This window comes from Apis florea, unplaced genomic scaffold (genome assembly GCF_048593485.1).
Source record: "Apis florea isolate Af1SG1 unplaced genomic scaffold, ASM4859348v1 contig_2411_pilon, whole genome shotgun sequence".
NCBI classification, from domain to species: Eukaryota; Metazoa; Arthropoda; class Insecta; order Hymenoptera; family Apidae; genus Apis; species Apis florea.
The window spans coordinates 2,048,577-2,065,564 of NW_028256580.1; the positions used below are offsets into that span (position 1 = coordinate 2,048,577).

Below are 16,988 nucleotides of genomic sequence, written 5' to 3' on the forward strand. Positions count from 1 at the left end.
TTAAATTACAGTAAAGAGGATATTTTTATAATATATTAAAATTTTAAAAGTTTAAAAATAAAAACGTTCAAATACAAATAGAAATATTTTATTTAAAATGAGGCACGTAAAATAATTATTTATGTATTGATTTTATATGGATTATGTAACTTGTAGATACTTCTAATAGGCATGGATAAAAAAATTGAGATTTCTTTAAATTTGCTAAAAAATTTTGAAATTCTGGCGAAGAGCTAACAATGCCTCTTTGTATAACTTTTTTTGATAAACAATTATCATTTCTTTTATAATTATTTAAATTTTTCAAATTACTTTTTATAAACTGTGAATCTTGACATATGAAATGCTTCATTGATAAATAACTTTTTAATTGTTGATTATTGAAGTATTGATTAAGTTCACAATTGTTGAAAAGCAATAATGTATAAGTATTAAAAATAATTTCATTTTGAACAATATTTATATCTTTATCCAATATATTTTTATTTTTTTCCAAGTTCAATTTATCTTCTTCACCATCATAACTTAAATTTGTTTGAAAATAGAATGTATTCTGATTGATTTCAGAATTTGTCATAAATTTTCTTCTAAATTCTAACAGAGCAGAGTCATTTTTATTAAAAACATTTTTTTTACGACTTTTTAAGAAAGTTTCAAAATAAGGAATAATTGAACTGCTGCACATCCTGTGAAAATCAATTTAAATTAAAAATGTAATTGTTATTCATATTAATATTTTATATTAAGAAAATTTTACTTACATATTTTTCCATTTATTTATCACTTTTTTAAAATATCCATGTGAATATATGAAAAATAGTATAAAAGATACAGATACAAAGATATAAATATATTGAAGCATAATTTTTAATATTAATATCATGTTACAAAAATTATAATTTGTTTTTGTAATATTTACGATATCTTCTATATTCTTTGCCTTTATTGAAGTATTATATGTAATTCCAAGATCTGAATTTTACAAATAAATTAACGTTTAATTAAAATCATTATTCTATTTATTAATAATAAATTTACTTTAAAAAACATTTACCTTGTTCTATTATAATTGAATTATACATATTACTTGTACACAGAGCTATCCATAATCCAAATCCCCAGAGAAACAAAATATTCCACGATATATAATGCGATCTTTTTTGCTTAAATAACTTTAAGTAACGACAATACATTGCACAAATAATAGTACTTAAGAATATCTACTTTTTTTGTTAGTAGATGATTGTCTACTACCATTATTTTGCATTGTGTGCGTTACTTTTGTCTAATTCGTTGCTACTCGAAAAAGTGTTGTAATATCGGCTCAAAATAAATTTTGTAAATGTACATCAATAATAAATTGAGAGATCACATAAATAAAAAAGAAGACAATCTATGCAAAATGGATGCTCAACAATTTCATATCTATCATATACTATATCATTTATTTAAATGTCAGTAATTTAGAATCTACATAAAAGAAATAAATTATTATGACAATTATTTCTAAAATATTAATTAAAATTTGGGATGCACAATATTTCAACGCGACTTGATACTCTCAATAGACAGCTCATCATTATTTCTGAACTACAAAAAATGGAAGAAGAATATAAAGTGTATACAACATGTAAAAAAGTAAATAATAATTGTTATAAAAATAAATAATAATTATAAGAAATATAAATATAATGATAAAAAAACTATATATATATGTGTAGTGTGCTATACCCAATTATTTTGGCAAATGTTGTTACTGTGCTCAAAAAATTTTATATATGAAAGAGAAATTAAATACTCTCAATTATGCTGCTGAATGTACATATGACACTCGTAAAAAAAGGATAGTATGCACTTCAGAAAAATGTAAAACACGCAGAAAGTTACATTTTTATAAAAATACTTCATCAATTGAAGGTATATCAATGTCATTGGTCTAAAAAAACTAGTAGAATATTATTAATATGAAATTATTTATTAGATTTTAAAGATGAAGATAAAGATGATCAAATAAAAAATACTATAAATGATAAAATAAAAAATATAATTACTAAAGAATTGAAAGAAGTAGAGAAACCTAAGTTGGTTGAAATAGAGAAACCTAAGTTGGTTGAAGTAGAGAAACCTAAGTTGGTTGAAGTAGAGAAACCTAAGTTGGTTGAAGTAGAGAAACCTAAGTTGGTTGAAGTAGAGAAACCTAAGTTGGTTGAAGTAGAGAAACCTAAGTTGGTTGAAGTAGAGAAACCTAAGTTGGTTGAAGTAGAGAAACCTATGTTGGTTGAAGTAGAGAAACCTAAGTTGATTGAGCTAGAAAAACCTGAGTTAATCGAATTAGAGAAAAAAAATAAATTTAATAAAATAATTCCACATAAAGAGTTGATTGAGTTAGAGAAAGAAAACAAATCTGATCAAATAACTCCACAGATTTATAAAGTACAAGATGAAATAATTGATACATTTGAAGAAAAAGGTGAACAAACTGTTCTTACAAAAAATAATTCTATAACTTTAAACACAAATATGCAAACTGAAATAATAGAAGAAGAAGAAATGAATAAGAATTCTGTAAATGAATTAGAAGAAATTAATAATACTATAGATATTTGTGCAAAAGACAAAAAAATTTTTGAGAGAATTCAAAAGGTTTTATTTATAATAATTATTTTTTGTTTATTTAAATTTATATAAATGTACTTTATTATTATATTATATTTTATTATATAATTATTATATAATAATATTTTTATTATAAAAATGTAGGACTTGTTAAATGAAAAAAAACAAACTGAAGAACTTGAAAAAAAATTAAAATCTCTGACTTGCAATATAAATTGTTTAAAAGAAGATAGTGAACAAAGAGCAGCTTGCTTAAAAGATGCATTACAAACGGCTGAAGAACAAAGAAAAATTGCAATGGATTTAGTGAAACAAACAAAAATTCAAATAGATTCAGATAAAGAAGACAAAACTGAATTATTGAATGAGATCACAAAATTACAAGTATGTACTACAGATCGTATTTATATATGTATATATATATGTGTGTGTGTGTATGTGTGTATATGTATATGCATATGCATATGTGAAATAAAAGTATTTTATAAAATAATTATTTTTATATTTACAGCAACAGATTATTGAAATTACACATAAAAATAATGATTTATTGCAAGAACGTGACATTTTAATGAATAAATTGAAATCTTTCTCAGAAGACGAATCTAAAAAGTAATTTTACAATATTTAATGTAAAATTAAATATAAATTCTTATTTCTTTAAAATATAATCTAAGAATCACTTTAGATACTAAATGCATGCTTCAATCATACAAGGTGTGAGGAGGTTGAAGAAGAAGTGAACAAGATGAAATGTGCAGTCAAAGAAAAGGAAAATGCTTTAAATAAAGAGAGAGCAGAATTCATAAATATGATTTTAGAACTCACAAATATAATAAACATACAGAAAAGAAGGATATGTAAAGTAACTGGTATATGTAATAAACAACAAAATAACATACATGAGAAAGATAAAAAATTATCTCAAAAAGTAAATATAAAGAAAAAATCAAATATAAAAAATTAAATTATGATTTTATATTAAATTATGATTTAATTTATATTAATAGGATATTGAATTATCAGAGATAAAAACAGTATTGCACTCAAATAATTGTACTTTTAAAGAAATGGAAGAGAAAATAAAACATTTGCAACATTGTTTATGTGAAGAAAGACAGACTTGTGATTGTTTAAAACAGGAATTAGAAACTAGAAAAGAAAATCATTTGTCTGAATTGAGAATAAAAGAAAAAATGATAGATGATCAAAATAAAACAATCTCAAAACAGAAAAAGGTAATATTTTTATGACAAAGATAAATTAGTTTAATTTTAAAGTTAAAATTTAGTTATATAGTTTAAATTTAAATTAGTAATATTATATTAAAAAAATATTTATTTTTGTTAGTTATTGCATGATAGTGAAGAGATAGTTCAACAAGTTGCTTCTGAATTTAATGAACTTAAAGATGAATTACATAAAGAAAAACAAAAGAATGAATCTTTGCAAATAACATTAGATCAGACTGATAGTAAATTAAGCATTTTATCCCAATGTGATCAATGTAAAAAACTTACAGCTGAAATAGATTATTTGAAAAAAGAAAAACAGAAAGCAATTGCTATTGCAAAATGTGCTTATCAAAAGCTACATCAAAATGTAAAAGAATATCAAAAAAAGCTTATTTGTGAAAGAAAACAGCACAGATATATGCAATTGATTATTGAAAGAAAAGAACATGAAATAGGATGTTTAAGAAATCAAATGTGTTACAATAATATGAAAATTATTTAAAAATAAATAGTTAATGTAGTATACACACAATTAAATTTAGTTGTAATTATGTTGAAAGTTTTTAAAATATTCAATATAATTATATATAAATAAATACTTGATAGTATTTATATATTTCATAATATATATATTCTATTTTTGACAACTTACATATAAAGCATAAATATAGACTTTATATTGTAAATATGTACAATATACGATGTTGAATCAACATTGTTAATTATCTAAATTTTAATTTAGATATTCTTACTCTAATCTCAAGGAACAATAATTTAATATTTCTCTTATACCAAGCAATGTTATAATTTAAATGCATGCGCCAATTTTTATCTAAAAATTCTTTATAAAATATTGACATATCATCTGCTGTGATCAATGTTTTTCCTTGAGCTTTAAGAGTTTCTTGAAATTGTCTGCGTTCCTATAACATGATTAATAAATAAAATTTGAAATATTTTCAATTAACATTTCATATTAATTGTATAAAATAATGTTATACCTCAATGAAATTGTTATTGTGTTTCCGCCAAAAATTTTGATTCCAAATTTGCGTATCTTCTCTGGCTTCTCTAAATTTCTTTTCTAATCTGCTCTCATTTTCAGATTTTGCAAAAATAATAGGTCTTAAATTTGAAACTGGATCGGGCGGTCCAATTAAGTCAACTTGTGCTGGACTTTTTAGGTTAGAAGATATCTTCTAAGTAAAATAAAAATAACGAATGAGAATAAGATATACAATAATTTAAATGTCACATTGAAAAAAAAACTTACAGCGCTAAACAATCGAAATATATTGTTACTATATTTTGGTTTGATATAATTATACATTCGAGTCATTTTAGAAGTTCATACATGTTTTACGAGGTTATATTTATATCAATTATGCGTTTCGTTTTCACTCAATAATCTTACTATTACATAATCTTACTTTAAAATCATATTAACATAATGCGTGAAAAAATCGAAAAATACAAATATAATCCTTATTCAACAATCTTTTATTTATATATAACATAAGCTCTTTATAAATATAATCTAATAAATCTAATAATTCCATTATTTCATCTCTATATAAATAAGATTCAATTATTTCTGTAATAGATTTGAATATAAATCAATTATTTATATTTTACTTTAATGATATTTTTAAAATACTGGCTTTTTGTTCACAAAAAATAATTTTTTTTTAACATGATTAATTTGACAATAAATCATTTAGAAAAAAAAATTCAGAAATTCATTGAAAATGTATTGAATATTAAGAATATACTTTTGTGCTCATCTTGCTAGAATGAAATTATTTTTTTCTATTTTAAATTATAAAAAATACGATAAAAATTTAAAACAAATTTAGAAAAAATGAAAAGATTGCCTGTATTTAAGACTAGAGGTTTTTTTTTGTAAAAACATTCCTTTTATATGCATAAATACTAAGCAGAACTGAAAAAAAAGTTAACAAATGGTAAAAGAACAAGGAAAATATAATGCTCGCTCGCTCACCATCACATAATGTTATATAATCTTATTTAAAAATGTAACATTATCAATATTCCTACTTTTACAGTTATAATAAATCTACTTGGAAATAACCAATCAGATCTGCGAATACTTCTTTTCCAGCTCTGCATAGAAATTGTTTCAAAAAACATCCAAGTATGTATGTTTCTTAGATGAATATTGACAACATCATAAATCGTATTAATAATCACAGCATACATAAGTATTTTCTGAAACAATGATGTTCTTCATATCGATATTTAGTATTATTTGTATTTAATTGTCTTAAAAATTTAATATTTAATTTAAAGATTTCAAATATGCTGCATCGAACAAATCGAGCTCATTTGTTAAATAATTAGCCTTATTTCGTAAAACTTTAGCACTACTAGTTGCTTCTTCTAATATTCGTATTGTACTCGCAATATTTTTTAACTCAATATCCATTTCAGATGTTGCTTCGTCTACTAAATGGCACAAACGTGCAAAAGTGCTGGACAATTCTCTGAAATTATATTTATATATATATATGTATATAACATTAAAATTAATTTTCTAAAAACAAAGAAAAAAAAAAGTCATATTTATGTAACTTAAAATAAAATTAAAACTCACTGTTGTACTTGATGACTGCAATTTGCAGATGTGAGATCTACTATTAGTTTTAATTTCTTTGTAGCATGCGATACATATTGACGTTTAAATTCACGTTCTTTTGCTTTATTAGTCCATGTTAATCGTTCGTAAAGATATAAAGCACCGTATATAGCACCGGTTACAGCAACAAGTCTCCAACCAATTGTTTTCAACATCTTAAAAAAATTAATTTTGATAAAATAAAATTATTCTGTTTCATAATACAATTATTTAAACTTACGTAATATACTTACAAATCCAGCTACTATAAGTCCACCCATAGTACCCTGAGATGTTATAGATGCTATTGCAATTTTAGTAGCTAATGACCAATCATCCGATCTTGATTGATAGTTTGAAGTATTTGTCATAAATTTTATAGAATCAATACTTTCTGCAGGAGACATAATTGCAGGTGGCATCTTCAAATAAAAAATATTAATTGAATAATAATTTTATTATTACAAAAATATTTTGTTATTACATAAATAATCTTACTTCTTGTGGATAATTAGCGATTGGTAACTTTTTTCCTTGTCTTCCCGCGAATCTATTAATTATGGCTGTAATTCCCCAAGAGAATCGAAACTCTAAATCTTCGTGGAAATCTGCGCATAAATTGTCACAATTTAATCTGTACAAAATTTCAAATGGTTCTCGTCTTGGTAAAATGTTTAATGACATTTGTCTTTTATTATCTGGCAATAAACTTGCCATTCGTTCTGTCATTTCTCTTTGAGAAGTTTCAATATTCAATGCCAATGCAGTGCTGAGTCTTGCTCTTAAATTGGAACCATATATAAATTTATAAAATTAAATTTTTCATAGAATAAAAATATAATGAATAAATTTAAAAATAATAGTACCTAAACCATTTTCTACATGTGTATGAAGTTCTCGTTTATATACATTTAAAACTACTGGATCAGTATGAAATGGAACACTGAATTCATCAACAAGTACTGCTAATCTACGAATTTCTTCACTAAGAGCTTTAGATACTCTTTGCTCAACATCTTCTACTATATGATGAATTTTGTCCTTCATTTCTTGAGTTAGTAACATTAACTGTTGTTCTGTATAATTTAATTTATCATGAACATTTTTTTTAATATGTAATTGTTCATTTTTCATTTTTTGTGCTCTTTCTAATATTTCATCCAGAGTTTGTCGTATTTCTCTAAAAAAGAATTATTTTATATATTTTATTTTATTTTATATATTGAAAAGCAATATTTAAACATTAAATAAATGTTAAATTATTTACGTAGCGATATGTTTTCCACGTTGAGAATGTTGTTCAAATTTCGTTTTTACAGCAGATTTTGAAATACATTCTTCAAACTTTCGTTCGAAATCTTGAAATTCGAAATAACGATTTTGAAATCCTTCTGCTAGTGCACCATCTACAAAGCGATTTGTATATATTAAAAATAAACAATTCAAATTACAATTATTTATAAATAAAGAATTGAAATATCTTACTATGTGCAGGTTGTCCACGTTGTTCTTGCATACGAGCTTGAAGAGTTTCTTTTGCCGATATAAAAAAAACTCTTTCTTCGGCATCTTTAGGCGTATAAACTTTTAATTCTTTCGACAAGAAATCGACGGCCCGTTCTTGGTGTTGTGCCCTTACCTACACAAAAGTAAATTGTAAATAAACATAAGTTACATAATAAATTGTAAAATATTGTAACTGTGAAAAGCAAGAAGCGTGTATTGAAATTTCTATTAAATATTATAAGCATAAAATTTGCATCATTAAAGAAAAAATTATATTAAAACAATCAATCAATTTAATTTTAATAAATATTTTTCATGCTATAAAATTTATGCATATCATTTACATTACATAGTGCATAATTAATTTTATTTATACATTGAAGTAATCTTGCATTAAATAAATTTTATAGATAATAAAATTTAAAAAATAGAATAACTTACTTCTTTTTGCTCTTTGACCAGCTAAGAGATAAAGCGGATATTATGTAAATTATTGAAATAAAGCTGCCACTGCATAATGCTATTTATTATTAGTAAATTTCTGCTTCATATATACATACATATATATATATTTTTAAATACACTAATATTAAATTAATTATATAATCATAGACAATTAGAAACAATAACCTTAATATGTAGTACCAGCTTTAATAAAAAAAATTCAGAATTTTTCTATTCAGAATTATACGAATTTGTTCTTAACAATAAATAATTAAATATATCTTTTTGATTATTTTATTTATATGTTATCTTATTATTAAAATTATATTTATATAATATTATCTACATAACAATCAAAAACATGTACCTGTTCAAAAAATTCTGGTTCTGAAGCAGATGCATCCCATCTATTATTTAAGATGAAAATATTTGGTTTAGATAATTTTGTAGACACTTTATGGAAGAAATTTTTTTCCTATAATTATATCATTATAAATACATTCAATTTAAAATGAAAATATAAAATATCATAAAAATGAATATTTTAATTACTTACAGTCACCATTAAAGTAGATTCTGCATTGGCCACTAAAACAAAAACATCTGCATCCAAACAATGTTTATCAATCCATTCATCCAGATTTGGTGTTACATCTACTCCAGGGCTATCAACAAATACTACATCATCTCTTAATAATAAACATTTTTCTTTTGGCCAAAATATTCTTACTAAATGACTTTCACATAACTTTTCTTTACAAAGAGCATGGCCTAATTGACCAACTGATTGAACAGGTTGTTTTTCAGTAGATCCTTCTGTGATTAAATAAGATTCACTATTATCTGAACCTTCAACTTGTAAGAAACAATTTGTAGTATGTCCTATGCCACTTGGTAAGATTTTATCACGTAACATTGCATTAATAACTGTACTTTTTCCATTACTAGTTCTGTAATATTTATAAAAATATAATATTAATATATTTAAAATATATTTTTTTAACTATCTTTCATATTGTATTTCATATTGTGTAATATAAATTCTAATTATATACCTTCCAAAAAATGCAACTTTCATGTGATCCCTCTTAAGTACATCTCTAATTGCATGGACCTTAGCAACATAGCTTTCAATTCTTTGAGCTTCTTCTACAGTAACAATGTTACGTTCAGTTTGCAATGCTATAAAAATAATAATAAAAATAATAAAAAAGTTTAATATTATATATAACTTAATTTTTATATTATATATTTAAATTATAATATTTTAATTACTTACATTTCATAAATTCTATAGTGTCCTGCACATAATCTTCTATTTCCATAAATATGTCATTGATCTTTTTCTTGGCTTTAACAAAAATCTGAAGAGGAGAATTATCAATTCGTATATCTGTTGATCTTAAGTGGCTGTCTCCTCCAATCATGGAAATTGTACGATTGATGTAGGCAGCCATAATTTGTTATTTAATTTATTATATATATATAATGTTTGGCAAAATAAGAAAAAGTACAGTGCAATATTTTAGGCAGGACGATGATGTAGTGCACAGCATGCAGGATCAACTGAAATCATAAAAAAAGCAATAATTAAATATCTTCTAAGAAAAATTTCTATTTAACACAAGATTATAAATATACATTTTATATATAATTATATAGAATCAAATAAGATAAAGAAATTAAATGAACATATATACATATACATATATAGAAACATATATTATTAACATATATATTAAGCATCATTATCTTTTATTTAGCTATTAAAATTATAACATATAATAAAATAAAATAAAATAATAACTTATATTGCAAAAAAATTTTTTAAACAAATTTAATATATAAAAAACAATATAGTACATCAAAACACATCAAAATACTACATATTTTGATATTAAAATTTATAAGCTTCTAATAATAAAAAAATTCATATTTTAAATCCTAAAATTATGCATAAAATACATAAATATACACATACACACACACATATATATATTTTTTATGCATATCTATCTCTGTCATAATTAATTATATGAACTATATAAACTCTATCATATAAGCACTATAAAATATGTTAATATAATAAGGTAATAAAACCTTTTTATCTTTAGTCATTGAAATGTCCTTTGCAATATAAATGAGATATAAGTTTCAAGTCTCCGTTAGTCCAAATGTTCTAAAACAATTTATCATCATATAATAAGTGTTTTATATTGAATTTATATAAGTATACAGCAAAATTTATATATTTTATAAAATATTCAAAGCAATAAGACTAATTGATTTTTCTATATCTCAATATCTAAATAATTGTACACATAAAATAATTTGTTTTCGTATTGAACGAGCTATTTAAATTGTTATTTATCAATTGTGATATTTATAAATTATTCCAATTTTATATAGATATCCCACACAAAAAGGGATTGCAACAGATCTTTTTACGTCTTCGTATTTCATTTATAAAATAACAACACACATTACTATATATATTAATGAAACAATAAATGTTAAATATTTGTTATTCGAATACTTGCATTTAAGAAAAATAAAGTTTTTTAATATAAAAAGTAAAAATATAATTTTGATTATTCGCCGGAATCTAACCTAGAATGAAGTTTCATTTAGTCTAATAAATGATTATCTTACCGTTGGTAGTTACAATCTTTTTAATATCATATTTCTAGTTGAATGTGAATTTGATAGTGTATATATATAAAACAACAAATAACATTTCGAGATTACAAATATCCAACAAATTAGTGAATAGATCGCAATATATTACATTAAAATAGATTCACATATGAACTGATTAGAAGAGAACGAACACGTGACATTCAATAAATGAGGGCTTATTTTTAATTGTCATTAATTTCTTCATAACCATTTATTTATTTTGTAAAAAATTTGTTCATAATATTAGATATTTTGAACTTATTTTTATTGAAAAATTGTTTATTTCTTTTTTAAATTTAAATTTTATTAAAATTATTAAATTGATTTTGAATAAAGCGCCATATAAAATATTAATATTGAATTTATCTGCGATAAAATTGTTGCAAATAGTTTAAAAAATATATGTTCGCAAGATTAATTATTTATTCAATTAAATTTTATTTTAAGCTTCTTGTTTTTCGATAAAAATAATTTTCTCTTTTTATGTGTACAACATATCCACTGATTTTCTGCGTAATTTTCTAATAGCATGGCGGACATGTTTTATCTTATATATACAAAGAATTTCTTTCTATAAAAAAGCCAATAATTAATTGAATAGTAAGTGATTGATATTACGTTTGATATTAAATAGTACGCTACGATTCTGATGCAATAACATGCCTAAAGAATTTGTACATTCCATCAAAGTTCCAAGACTTTATAAGTCTGCTGCTAAAATCATTCAGGAAGTTCGTGAAAAAGGTGGCAGTCTCAAATCATTGATTTATAATCAAAGACATCCTGTAAGTTTATTTTTATTAATGGAGAACAGAAAATTAAACCAAAATAAATTTATATCATATATATATATATATATGTATATTAAAAATTCATTAAATGATTATTCTTTATAATCATATCATGATCACATGGTTTTCGAAACAATGCATATACATCAAGATTTATTTATATCGTTATTAAATAATTTTTCTTAATTTTTTTCAACAATTTAGAATAAATCCGCAATATATTCCTTGTGCGTCAAAACGTTGCAAAAAGAAGGACAAATAGATAGCTTAATAAATAAAACCAATTTATTAATCAATGAGCCTCGTTTCGATGCATGGTTAGCAAAAATCCTAATAACAGAATTACTTTGGGGCAAAAACGCCTTGAAAACTGACTGTAAACCTATTAAAACTATTCTTGCTTATGAACAAAAATTACGGGAAGAATTAAACAATATTGGTGTTGATGCATTTCCAACATCTTCTGAAAGAGGTAAAATATATTGTATTACTTATCAATGAATGCATATTATGTTTACAGAAATGGGCCATTCATGTACAAGGAAATTAATAGCCACATCTGATCTTAAATTTAAGATATATTAAATCACTTTTCTTCTAAAGGAATTTTGCATCTGGATTAATGGTTTTAATCATCCGTAACAACCGAATACTTACTAGCCGACATCCCAGAATTAAAAAATTTTTCTCTTATATGCATAAAAATCAACAAAAAATAAATCAGAAAGAAAATTCTTTTGATCAAAATAGAGATCAAATTCCAGCTATGAGTTTCATAGACGTTTTGGGAAAATTATTCTTATATAGTATTGCCATGTTTACTCTTCCATTTGTTGCATTTTTTGGTGTACAACATGTTATGAAAGTTGAATTTCATGCAGATAGATTTATAACAAATTGCATTTCTGTATTTGCTGCAGTGATTACAGTTAATTTAATAATAGCTTGTTATATTTATCAAGCACTTCATGAACCTGATAATGGTTCCGAGGTTAAATTAATTGCAGAATCATCCAATGATAATTTAAATGAAAAAATTGATTAGATATTAAATGAAATTTTAAATGTATAAAAAATAATGATTGTATTTATCTTATACATAAAAGGTATACAATCTTAATCAATATTTATAAATTATTCATAAATTACTTGTTACTTGTATAAAAAATAATTCAGAAAATAATTGAATGATTTCATTGAAGGAGAACATAATATTATAATTAATTTTTTTATAGATGAACATATAAAAAAATTATATATTAATCACATATATTTTTTAAAAAAATCATTTTTATATTGAAAAAAAAACTATTATATTGAAACAAACTGGATAGATTAATAAATTTAATAATTTCATTTACAAAAAATTATGTGATTTTCATATAATTCCTATCTTAATATCTATCTACAAAAAAATTAATATATATCATATTATAAATATATCATATTATCATATCTTTCTTGAAATCATTCTATTTTTTTTTTTTCTGCGCGAGTAATTTACGAGTTATTTGTAATTGTAGATTAAAATTGTATAGAGTACCTTTTATTTTTATATATACTATATATTAATAACATATTAATATTTGGTATTTGTAATAATTACATATAGTAAATGTAATTTATATTCTTATATTTTTTTATTATTATTGTACAAATATAATTATGCCAGTATTGAATATAGATCGATTCAATATGTATTTAACAATAAATAATTTAGTCATAAAGCACGAGTTTTCTTTTATATCCATTATAAAGTTAAATATACCTTTATATAATTGCTAACAAAAAAAATCTCATTTTTTTCAGTAAAAAATGCAAGGTACGTTCGTATCAACACATTGTTAGTGACACTAAAAAAAGGAATATCCTATTTTCAAGAAGAAGGATGGTCTTTATTGCCAAAATGTTCGAATTATATTCAACATTTAAATATTGTAAAAAATTTGAAAAAACCGAATTTTATTCAGGATTTTCATATATCGGAAATACTTGTTTTTCCACCTGATACAATTTTCTATGATCATCCTGGCTACCAAAATGGAGAAATTATTTTACAAGATAAGGTAATTTTTATCAAAAAAAAAAAAAAAAATATATATATATATGTATATTTTTGTTAATTTTATATACTCTTTTTATATTCCTTCAGGCTAGTTGTCTTCCTTCATATTTACTAAATCCAGAACCAGGATCTATAGTACTTGATATGTGTGCAGCTCCTGGAATGAAAACATCTCATTTAGCTGCCTTATTGACAAACACAGGGTAAAGTCTATGTTGATTTTTATTCGTAAATTAATTTAATTTTATATTCGATATATAATTTAACATTATGTTTATAGAAAAATCTATGCAGTGGAAAAAGATGAACATAGATATAAAACATTATGTGAACAAATTAAACTGACAAACGCTTCTTGCGTTGAAACTATTAATAAAGATTCGTTAACTTTGGAGGCAAATGAATATTCTAAAGTGGAATATATTTTAGTTGATCCATCATGTTCAGGTTCAGGTAAATGTAATTAAAATATATAAAATATAATTATATATAATAATAAATATAAAAAATAAAAATTCAGTGAAAACTTTTGATTAAATTTTTTCAGGTATGTTGAATAGACAAATAGTGTATGGTAAAGAAAAAAGAGATCCACAACGTCTTAAACAATTACAAGCGTTTCAAGTTTTTCTTTTGCGACACGCTTTATTAAATTTCCCAAACGTGAAGAGGGTCGTTTATAGCACTTGTTCCACTCATTCCGAAGAAAACGAAGAAGTAATAGATGAAATTCTTGAAAATATACAAAATGCGTACGAACTTGTCCCAATTAAAAGGTTATTGAACGAAGAATGGTTGAACTTTAGTTCGAAGAAATATAAATGTTCAGACAAATGTCTTTATGCCATTTCCGACGTGGATATGTGCAATGATTTTTTCGTTGCTGTATTTGAACGAAATTTTAATATATCTTTACCTGAATATAAACATAAAGAAAACAATGCATCAAACAACAAGATAGAAGAGATTGAAATCAACGATGAAAAAACTACAACGCGAAAGCGAAAGAAACGTGGGAAAAGAAAAACGAATCAAGAAAATTCTAAGGATATAAACATAAATGACAATAGCATCAAGGAAATAAATAATGATAATGATTCCTCTCAAAGTGACGGCGATGAATCTTCTCAAAATAATGACGTTGATTCTTCTCAAAATAAGTTTTCTCAAAACGATAACGATAATGAACTTTCTGAAAATGATACAATTGAATTTTTTCAAAATAATAGCGGTAAACTTTCTGATAATAATGATAGCGAACCTGTAATTAAAAAAAAGAAAATGAAATTAAAACCTCATAAAATACGACGATTATCTATTCGTAAAGAATTAAAATTGCCGAAAAAAAAAAGGAAGACCCTTTAAAAATATAATTAATATTTCATTATTATTGTTACGTAAAATATTTAGAAATATTTTATATTTCAGTTGCAAAAATAATGATGAGATATATCGATGAATTAAGAAAAAGAGAAATATATATATATATATAAATAATACGATGTTCTTTTTTTCCCTTTATTTCGTTTATTTGTCCGCGTGATACTTTCTCAGTTATTTTTATCGTTATTTCGGATAAGATCAACGTCTTTTTATTGTGGTAATGTCGTGCAACTTTTGACCAAGGCACGAAATCTCAAACACGCATCACGTAAAAGAGGGTTGTGTCCTTCGGATCAAACACGTTATAATAATTTTTATATATTTTTTGGGAAAATATTAAAAAATAGATAAATAAATAAATAAAATAATTAATTTGGAGCATAAAATTATATCCGTTAACTCGTATTATTTGTTTTTTTCCTTTCATTTCGTTTAATTTCTTGTTGAAAAAAATTGAATAAGAAAGAGCAGTACGTTAAAAAAAAAAAAATTACTTAATAAATTATTACATTCTCGTGCTTGCACTTAATTTAATATTGTTTTTTTACGGCCCAATAACACGAAAATATATATTCGTTCCAAATATGAAATTCGTTCAAAAATTTCAACCTCGAGAATACCCGTTAAAACGTTCCTGATAATTCTTATGATGTACACGATGTTTCCTCGATGAGTAGTGAAAAATACGCCTTTGCCACGTACTTGCTTATCTTGCTATTCTCGGAATCAAATGCATTCCATGTGTACCCTTCTATGCCTTGTCGCGTTGACTTACAAGGTCTTTGAATACCTTCCGATAAGAATCTTTTGATAAACTGACCTCTCGTGAAATCGTGGTTAATATTACAATGATAATGCGATAATACTAATTACGTATACACGGTATAACCATATAACTCTATCATTAATTATATTTATGATAGTAATTTAATCTAGCACCTTCATAATTATTTTCCAAATGAAAATATCACTTTAATAATCTTGGATTGGAAATGATTTATTGTTTACGAAATTTAAGAATTCATGGATTATAGTAAAAGAAGGAGGAACACGAGTTGGATAACGTAACGCAACACAGCCTATACACATATATATTGTGTAGAACTGAAAAGTACAGCGCGATGACGGTAGGATAAATGGAGGTTATTCAACCATAGGCCGTATAGGTATAATGTAAATAATGAAAAGCAATATTACTAGTAATAATCAACATGTTTTAACATTTTCGATAAATCGTGTATCATAATCTCAATATTATATATCTTTAATAAGTACGAGCACCAATAATAAAATAAAATACTTTTTTTTTTATAAAAATAAGAAGCAATTCTTTCTTTGTATATATCCAACAAATTTCTTATCTCTATCTCGTGAATACAACAAGCTTTGAAGCTGTAACCAACTTTGGCCAATGACTCTTCCAGTTTTATTGTAAAGTCGATATCTTGAAGGCAGATTTGATTGTTATTTCCACTCGCCTCCCCGGAAAAGGGATCTTGGATATCGCGTGAAATCATCGAAGCGTATTTCTTTCACGTGGACTAAAAAACTTTTCCCTTTTTCTAATGCCCCCTTAACTCGGATATCGGTACTTCCGTGACACGAAACGCTTTGACCTGCTTGACCCCCATGAA

General features: G+C 24.0%; 6 protein-coding genes and 1 long non-coding RNA gene across 8 annotated transcripts; 3 read left to right on the forward strand and 4 right to left on the reverse strand.

Annotated features, from left to right (window-relative positions):
• Positions 1-72: 72 nt before the first annotated feature.
• On the reverse strand, positions 73-1,424 carry LOC147658030 (uncharacterized). The gene is made up of 3 exons (XM_086905191.1): positions 1,055-1,424; positions 762-972; positions 73-686 (listed from the first exon to the last, which is right to left on the reverse strand). The coding sequence occupies exons 1-3, from the start codon at positions 1,191-1,193 to the stop codon at positions 116-118; spliced, it is 921 nt and encodes a 306-aa protein (XP_086761317.1). The 5' UTR covers positions 1,194-1,424; the 3' UTR covers positions 73-115.
• LOC105734917 (uncharacterized) lies at positions 1,388-4,447 on the forward strand. Its single transcript, XM_086905187.1, has 8 exons — positions 1,388-1,638; positions 1,722-1,917; positions 1,982-2,643; positions 2,761-3,000; positions 3,128-3,228; positions 3,334-3,547; positions 3,627-3,854; positions 3,967-4,447. Exons 1-8 carry the CDS (start codon positions 1,531-1,533, stop codon positions 4,351-4,353), a joined length of 2,136 nt encoding a protein of 711 aa, XP_086761313.1. The 5' UTR covers positions 1,388-1,530; the 3' UTR covers positions 4,354-4,447.
• A 12-nt stretch (positions 4,448-4,459) lies between these two features.
• On the reverse strand, positions 4,460-5,268 carry Coa8 (Cytochrome c oxidase assembly factor 8). Of its 2 annotated transcripts, none has more exons than XM_086905194.1 (3): positions 5,125-5,268; positions 4,853-5,047; positions 4,460-4,774 (listed from the first exon to the last, which is right to left on the reverse strand). In XM_086905194.1, the coding sequence occupies exons 1-3, from the start codon at positions 5,188-5,190 to the stop codon at positions 4,574-4,576; spliced, it is 462 nt and encodes a 153-aa protein (XP_086761320.1). In that variant the 5' UTR covers positions 5,191-5,268; the 3' UTR covers positions 4,460-4,573. The 2 variants fall into 2 exon arrangements, with proteins under 2 accessions (XP_086761320.1, XP_003691812.3); XM_003691764.4 differs by having other exon boundaries at positions 4,853-5,050; positions 5,125-5,265.
• A 62-nt stretch (positions 5,269-5,330) lies between these two features.
• On the reverse strand, positions 5,331-11,231 carry Marf (Mitochondrial assembly regulatory factor). Its single transcript, XM_086905186.1, has 13 exons — positions 11,089-11,231; positions 9,716-10,002; positions 9,492-9,618; positions 8,993-9,386; positions 8,804-8,911; positions 8,434-8,454; positions 7,972-8,125; positions 7,754-7,892; positions 7,351-7,666; positions 6,985-7,278; positions 6,741-6,908; positions 6,466-6,662; positions 5,331-6,355 (listed from the first exon to the last, which is right to left on the reverse strand). The coding sequence occupies exons 2-13, from the start codon at positions 9,891-9,893 to the stop codon at positions 6,151-6,153; spliced, it is 2,301 nt and encodes a 766-aa protein (XP_086761312.1). The 5' UTR covers positions 9,894-10,002; positions 11,089-11,231; the 3' UTR covers positions 5,331-6,150.
• A 56-nt stretch (positions 11,232-11,287) lies between these two features.
• On the forward strand, positions 11,288-15,468 carry Nsun5 (Nop2/Sun-like domain containing protein 5). Its single transcript, XM_012484029.3, has 6 exons — positions 11,288-11,900; positions 12,111-12,378; positions 13,716-13,972; positions 14,059-14,174; positions 14,252-14,424; positions 14,519-15,468. Exons 1-6 carry the CDS (start codon positions 11,775-11,777, stop codon positions 15,334-15,336), a joined length of 1,758 nt encoding a protein of 585 aa, XP_012339483.3. The 5' UTR covers positions 11,288-11,774; the 3' UTR covers positions 15,337-15,468.
• On the forward strand, positions 12,111-13,633 carry LOC105734915 (uncharacterized). The gene is made up of 2 exons (XM_086905195.1): positions 12,111-12,223; positions 12,427-13,633. Exon 2 carries the CDS (start codon positions 12,529-12,531, stop codon positions 12,949-12,951), a length of 423 nt encoding a protein of 140 aa, XP_086761321.1. The 5' UTR covers positions 12,111-12,223; positions 12,427-12,528; the 3' UTR covers positions 12,952-13,633.
• LOC147658031 (uncharacterized) lies at positions 13,523-16,480 on the reverse strand. Its single transcript, XR_015291306.1, has 2 exons — positions 16,057-16,480; positions 13,523-14,128 (listed from the first exon to the last, which is right to left on the reverse strand). It is a non-coding gene; the product is annotated as an uncharacterized LOC147658031 (long non-coding RNA).
• Between the last annotated feature and the right edge of the window lie 508 nt (positions 16,481-16,988).